Source organism: Micropterus dolomieu, linkage group LG23 (genome assembly GCF_021292245.1).
Source record: "Micropterus dolomieu isolate WLL.071019.BEF.003 ecotype Adirondacks linkage group LG23, ASM2129224v1, whole genome shotgun sequence".
Classification (NCBI taxonomy): domain Eukaryota; kingdom Metazoa; phylum Chordata; class Actinopteri; order Centrarchiformes; family Centrarchidae; genus Micropterus; species Micropterus dolomieu.
The window spans coordinates 25,783,199-25,790,577 of record NC_060172.1 but is presented as its reverse complement, the minus strand read 5'-3'; the positions used below and the strand labels follow the sequence as shown (position 1 = coordinate 25,790,577).

The following is a 7,379-nucleotide window of genomic DNA, read 5'->3' as shown; positions in this document are numbered from 1 at the left end:
AACAAGTTACAAAGTGCTTTAACAAGTGTAAAGACAATAATACCCAAAAGACAATAATACAAAAACAATACAAGATAAAATCATGAAAACATTGAAAAGACTAAAATACACGTTTAAGATAAATATAAAATTAGTAAAATAAAATAAAATAAAAGGGATAAAATAAAGTCAAATAAGATCGGGAAAGGCTCTCCTATAAAAGTATGTTATAAGAAGGGACTTAAAAGAGTTCACTGACTCAGCCGACCTGATTTCCTCGGGCAGGTTGTTCCAGAGCCTCGGGGCCCTGACAGCAAACGCTCTGTCCCCTTTAGTTTTCAGTCGAGACTCTGGAACAGACAACAGACCTCTGCCTGTGTATGGGACTAAAAGGTCAGAAATATAACAAGGCGAGAGGCCATGAAGAGCTTTAAAAGTAATCAATAGAATTTTAAAGTCAATTCTAAAACATACTGGGAGCCAGTGTAATGAAGCTAAAATAGGAGTAATGTGGTCATATTTCTTTGTTCTGGTTAAAAGCCTGGCAGCTGAGTTCTGGACAGTCTGGAGTCGATCAATAGATTTGAACATTTGTCGACAGCAAGACAATAATGTTGTGAAGCACAGTGCAAAGAATGAGGTATAATACACGAGTTACAATGTCATAACTGTAGTGATTTAAAACAACAACAAATCAAAATAGGAACTACAACAAGCCTACAACGCGCACGTCGCGTTGATGACGTAAGGAGTCCGACTGGTCAGCGCGGGATTCAAAAATAGGATTTTCCTCTTTACATTAAACGGACAGCTTTTATGTGAGACTAAAGTATTCAGTATGGTAACATTGGACACATACATTAAGTATTTTAACGTAGGGCGGATTTCTTTCTCTTTGCGAACTAGTGTGTTTATGGCAAATAGTGACGCAATCAAACAGCACCCGCGTTGTTTGTAACGTTAGCCTGCAACTTCGATAGCGGAGTATCCTCTTCTTAAACACCGTGAAATATTAAGTCTTGAATAGTAAAGTATTTGTAGTATTTAGATACGTCTACGTTAGTCCTACATTCTTCCAGACACCACTCTTTTTTATGCGCAAGTTTAAACGCGTGTAGAACAGGTTGCTGAGACTGTCAGGAAGACGTTAGTTAGCCAACAAGCTAACATGAGACCACAGCAGCGACACAGCAGCTATCCAAAAGGTAACGGCTTGAGTTAATTGTCCACAATGGAGGATACCTCGTCTTGTTCTTCGATGGTTACTGGTCTTTCGCAAGCGTCTTGCCTCCAGAGGACGTTGGAGCGGTTATCCTTCACACAGTGTCTGAAACTGAAAACGGAGGAGGCGGGTCGTGTCGCTGTCATCGCACTTCAGAGGTATCTATCCGAGCAAACTGAGGGGCAGCAGCAGCAGCCCGACAGCTACAGCTACGATGTGACTGTCACTGACGGGGTCGGGCGAGTCAAATGCTTTGTTCACCCTAGTTTAAACCACCTGGTGCACTCGAACATCCTCAGGACTGGGACTGACATCAGCATCACGCAGTGCTCTTTTGTTTACAACGAGAGGAGACTGGGACATGGTTACGTTTGCATTGAAAAGCTCAGATGTGGTGCAAGGAGGTCTGCTGTCCTGCCCCACATAAAGGATGTCAGTTCACTGCCCATGCTGGTCAAGCATGGCATGGAGAGGAGTGTGGTGCTGCATAGTGATGTTCCCCTTCAGGTGAACCGCAAACATTACCTGTCTCTGTGGAACAACGACGACCCGGAGGGAGACATCTGGGTCTCAGGGTCTCCATCATCTGACACAGTGCTGGACGGTGAGATGATCCTGTCACACACTGATCTATTCACATGGCTTACATTTATTTACACCACCGAGGTGGAGTAGGTGGCTACTTGGGTTTTCAGGTAGGGGGCAGGACGAAACATACCTAGGCAGATATCACACTGAAATAATAAGACAACGTTTTTGTGGGAAGGCAATTCGGTGCAGTCAGGATATGTTTACACATAAGACAATTTAGTGAATTTAATAAGTAGGATATGATGCATCGCAGCAACTAATAATCACTGCCTTTATAATTTGTCAGTTATCGACTGGGCAACAAAACTTAACAAAATAATGAAAGTGCCTATCATAATTTATTAGAACCCACGGTGATGTCCTCAAACTGCATGTTTTGTCCGGCCAACAGATAAAAACCCAAAGCTAATACATTTATAATGACCTAAAACAGAGGAAGGCTGCATGTACTCAAATGTGGGCTTTTTTTGCTTGATAAATGACACATTTGTTGACTAGAATATATGCACTCTGTCACTCTCTCAGACGCTTCTCCTTTAAACAAAATTATTTTATGTTTAGCTCTCTTGTCTGCAATGTTTTCTTTTCAACAGTGTCCAAAATTACGCTTCTTCGTAGTCTGGAGTCATGCTTTAGAAACACATGGAAACCCCTTCCTCTGCTAGTGAAGATAATACACAAGTCCAGATTACGGTATTATGGGAAGTTTGGGCTCAAGATTGATTACCCCTACCAGGTAAGTTTGAAGAATTTGGAGCCTCAGTAATAAGATGTGAAAAGGGTCTCACTTTCATATTTCTTACTTATGTTGTGTGGTCTACTTTTTTCACCTCATGTGTTGTCATATTTCAGGCTTACTTTGAAGTTGCTGACCAGAGTGGGACAATGTCCCTTGTGCTTTGGAACGAACTTTGTCCGGAGTTTTACCAGAGACTGAATGTAGGCACAGTATTGTACCTCCAAAATTACACCTTGAAGCAGAGTTATTCAAACCGGTCACACCCACAAATGGACCATCACAGGATGAAGACTTTTAACTCAGTAGGTACGTACAGAACTGCTGACCACAGTCTTGCAATTTGAAGTATAGTTTGAAAGCTGCACAAATGTTATGATATGTAGCATAACACTGTTTTCATCTTGTAGTTGAAACTAGCTATCTAACTCTTTACAGTGGTCTGCAGTTTATACATGCAATTAAAATCTGCTTTTACTTGAGATCAGTCTTAAGAATTTGTGTGTCTATCTATATTTGAACAGTTTGCCTATTCTGTTTTGAAAAGTAATTAGAAAAGGTTTTGATTTGTTAGAGTTCTCTAAAAGGGCTGGTGAACCACAGTATACCATTATCTTAAACTCTCTGTTATGTAATGCTTCACATGTATTTTTCCAAGAAATCTGCCTGAACCCTCGCAACCCAGCCTCTGTCATCACTGTGGTCTCACCAAAGAGTGTACTGCCTCAGTGGGGATTGCCTGAGGTTTCCTACCAGTTCATCACCAGGTAATGAGTTTAACATTTGTCTACCTATATCTAGTACTTGGGGTGTGCATGTTTTGGTTTATACACATGCAAAAGACATACTATTTGATATTATTATTTTATACGGCATTTCCTTGCGGAGCCTTGCATTATAATGATTTTAGTTTCAGACATGTTGTTTATTTATCCAACAGGTCAGAGTTGGATAAATTAGCCACCAATTCTGCATGCGATGTCATTGGTTTGGTAACATTTGTTGGTCGTGTGGAAAGAGTCAAGAGTAAAGGGAACAAGGGTAAGAAATGTTCATGTTTATCTATCTATCTATAAACTGTAAATTATCAATCTAAAAACTGAAGTAAAGCTGCTGAATTTTCATTTGAATTTGGTGATTGGCCATGTTCACCTTTTAGGTCCAGAAAAGTACTGGACGTACCGCTGGATCCACGCAGTGGACGGAACATCTGACCACCCTTTTATCCTCGAGGTTTTTTCCTCTTCACGCCCAGAAATTTTCAGTCAGATTTGCCCAAGTAGGTCAACTGTGTCAACTCCTATCTGACAGCTCTGCTTCCATGCTTGTAAGAATGTTCTCTTAGTTTGTTTAATACATCATAATCTCTTTCACAGTGACCTACCTGGTGTGTACTCAGATGAGAGTTTGTCATGTGGAAGGCTCGTCGCCCTACCTAACAAGCAGCTGCGAGACAGAGACGTTCATCACAGGTCAGAACGACTGTAACAATAAGTACCTGATAATCTACATATTTATGGTGACAGTATGGGTGACTGCAGTTGGAACTGAGCTGTGTCTCATCTAATAGGCTATCACAAAGGTCAGCCATATGTGAGTGACCCCAAAGTTAAGAGCTTCATCCAGTGGACCAAGACTTTGAAGGACAACGTTGTCCTCCAGAAGACTGCTGTTGGTGGTCATTATTGCTACCCTCGCCCCCCACAGAAGTGTACTCAGTCACTGGCAGATGCCTCAGGTGAGGGAAACCTTTTGTTTGTTTTTAGAACACATTCAAATACCTTGGGGGTGGTGGTGGGGGATTTGCCTCTCAATCTACTACAGTTTCACTTCAGAATGCACTGATTAGCCTCCAGGAAAAAAGTAGTAAAAGTGTAGTACAGTATACCCTGCATCTAAAATTCTGCATCTAACAGTAAAAGTTATTTGGTTCAAATGACAGTGTAAAATTTTATTTTATTTTGTTATTTTAGGTCAAGCTCCTCTGGTTGCTGTGGCTGACTTGAAGAGGGAGTTAGAGACCCTGCATTACATGGAACATAAAAAACTTGCAATTCAAGGACAGATTACGGCAGTGCGGTACATGAAAAGCCCAAGGGCCACAGATTCTCAAGGAGCAGAAGAGGAAGAGGTAATAGACATAATTTTATAGCGTCATTTCAAGAGTAATTACCGTTGAAACTATAAAAAAAAGTCAACTGGTATCCTGCAGGTGCTAGATGTTTTATCTGAGGCGTGTGAACAAGCTGAACCTGACACACACTCGACAGCTGAGCAGGCTTTGGCAACCAGTTTAACATCTCCCTCTGCTGATAAAATCGCAGCAAGCAGAAGGAAAAGAAGAATTCAAACAGGGTATGACTTTTGCGGCCCGTAGGAGCACATTACATCTAGCAGAGTTTAAAGCTTATTCAATTCATTAAATAAAATGTAACATGTTTTTCAGAGAAGCCACAGAGAGCTCTTTGAATAATGGTGGCGTGCCAGCAAAAAGGTACTGAAGACTAAGCTGGTATTGTTCCTCGGTAACCCACTTAACAACCATTCAGAGCTCATGTGTCTCTGCTCCTACAGGAGGGCTGGATATAATAATACAGAGGAAGGACAAGAAGAAGACAGTGAGGAAGTTCAGGATGTGGAATCGCGCCTCCGACTGCAAAATCAAAATCAAGGTGCTTTACTGGAGCTACAGCTTTACTGCGGTGTACCTTAGTTTTTCTGATACACTGACTGTCCCGCTGATCTGCTTTTTTCCCCGCCAGACTCTGATGTATTATCTTGGAAAAGCAGCAGTTGGCTGAAGCAGCGACAGGAAGTATCTGAACATTTGTGTCAAGGTGGTTTGTACCAGGACAGTATCTCTCAGAGGTTCACCTCTGATGAAAAGAACGTCCTCCTGCAGTGGAGTAACCTTCAGCCAATGCAGTGGACACCAGAGCAAGTCACAGACACCACCACCCCACCTGGGGTTTGTCCAGGATACTACCAAGTAACAATATTAGGTAGAGTTTTAATGTAATAATTACTCTGATCTGTGACACACAAGAAATTAAATTTAGCCTCTGCGTCCAAACTGTAGACTATCAGAGCATCCTCTTGTTTCCTGCATAATATTCAGTCTGAATTATTCAGAGGATGAAGTGAGTCACTTTGAGGTGGAGACCTGCCGTCAGCGGAAACTGAATTCCACAGTAAGAGGTCTGAGTCACATTTGAAAAACAGCAAAATTCATACAGCTCCTTATTGTTAAGGTGGATCTGCTTTATTTAATGTTTATTCTATGCCATATATTCCATTTTCATCAAATTGTGTAGTTAAACATGGTGTTGTCTTTGAACAGCTTTTAGAATCATAACATTTGTGTCTGTTACCTTCTGAACAAATGTAAACCCATTGAGTCACCACACATTGTCAGGTAGGTCCATTAGGACCTTTAGTGCCCGCCTTCAGTTAGCACTGAAAATCAGGATCTCAAAAAATAACATCAGACATCTTAACATCTCATTTTTATGTTGTTAGATTTGTTGACAAAGAACTGCGATTACAACCTTCTTCTTTTTATATTTTTCGGACAGGCATAAACAAGCAGATGGCCGTTGATGCCGCGTACTTTCCTATTGTGAGCTCAGATGAGCCCAGGGCGGTAGGTCTTCCTCAGCATCCTCACGGCAACACGATGCTCTCCTGCCTTTCGTCTGGCTTCATCTGCCCTCTCAGTGATTCTGCCAACTGCAGTGAAGCTTTACCTCCTGAGCCAGGTAGCCACCACACTTACCTCTAATACATAGCATCATATTTAGGATCAGTCTGACACGTGACAATGTGCATTTTATTTGTCTTGCAGAGGAGGTCTTAGCGACTGCCAGTGAGCTAGAGGATACGCATGTCGTGTGCATCTTGGACCTTTGTCATTTGGGTGGACATAAGGTGGAAGTCATAATCAGCAAGGTGTACAGAGTGTCAGAGGTTTGTCTCGACTAGGAGGCACAGAAGAGTGAGTGTTCATTTCTGTTAGAATAGCTTGTAATTATTGTTAGCAAACATTAATCATGTAATTAGACAGTTATTTTGGATAGAAAGCGCAAAGGAAACCCAGTCCACTTGTTTTATACCAAACCTCAGTTTGATACTTGTAAATTGCCTGATTACCTGTTATAAGAGAAAACAATGTTTTATCAGCCATTAAAACACTGAAATACATGTGATTGCACACTTTATTTAAAACCAGCATTTAAGTGTATTTACTGTGACCTCACTCAGGCTACAAATAAGGTGTCCGTGTACATGCCGAAAGGTTTAACTCCCCTAACCAGGAAATCATCACTGTAGACTATATTTGTAAGAAAGGAATGGTATTTTGGACGGCTGCCATCAAATAAGTCTGTGAAAATCCACCCACAGGAGAGGTGTGACAGCTGCTTTCTTCTAGGAAGTATTGACAACTTGTTGCACAATATTTAAGTGCTGATGTCAAACCTTTTTCCTCCATGTCCAGTGGCCTGCTGAGACCTTTCCATAGGTTAATACTGCAGAACAAACAGTTGAGAGTCTTGTACATAAATTATTTTTGCTCAGAATAACAATACATATGTTTAAAAATATTTATTTTCAAATATCACAATATCCAGGTTGATTTATAAATAATTCAATATAACATAATTAATGTCAAGATATTTTAGAATGTAAACGTAATTTGTTAATTTCTTTTAAAACAATATTAACGATATTTTTAAAGCTTATTTTGATGGTAAAGACAGAAAGAAAACCATACAAGTGACTGTGCAACACCAACCTGAACGCAAAAAACCCTCACATCCTCTAATAAGACACTTCATTATCTGTTACAAAATT

The 7,379-nt window shown here is 40.7% G+C and overlaps 1 protein-coding gene across 2 annotated transcripts in view; it reads left to right on the top strand.

The window, feature by feature from the left end:
* The first annotated feature begins 726 nt into the window (after positions 1–726).
* The window catches only part of radx (RPA1 related single stranded DNA binding protein), a 6,867-nt gene continuing 214 nt past the window's right edge, over positions 727–7,379 (top strand). The window contains exons 1-15 of one of the 2 annotated variants that reach the window (XM_046040926.1): positions 727–1,805; positions 2,386–2,528; positions 2,645–2,837; positions 3,187–3,295; positions 3,469–3,569; positions 3,688–3,807; positions 3,905–4,000; positions 4,099–4,266; positions 4,502–4,659; positions 4,741–4,883; positions 4,975–5,022; positions 5,103–5,200; positions 5,291–5,530; positions 6,104–6,286; positions 6,373–6,533. In XM_046040926.1, the coding sequence (XP_045896882.1) occupies positions 1,211–1,805; positions 2,386–2,528; positions 2,645–2,837; positions 3,187–3,295; positions 3,469–3,569; positions 3,688–3,807; positions 3,905–4,000; positions 4,099–4,266; positions 4,502–4,659; positions 4,741–4,883; positions 4,975–5,022; positions 5,103–5,200; positions 5,291–5,530; positions 6,104–6,286; positions 6,373–6,509 (2,532 nt within the window). In that variant the 5' untranslated portion in view covers positions 727–1,210 and the 3' untranslated portion in view covers positions 6,510–6,533. Of the gene's footprint in view, positions 1,806–2,385; positions 2,529–2,644; positions 2,838–3,186; positions 3,296–3,468; positions 3,570–3,687; positions 3,808–3,904; positions 4,001–4,098; positions 4,267–4,501; positions 4,660–4,740; positions 4,884–4,974; positions 5,023–5,102; positions 5,201–5,290; positions 5,531–6,103; positions 6,287–6,372; positions 6,729–7,379 lie in introns of those variants that run through there. The other variant, XM_046040925.1, reaches the window with a different exon arrangement.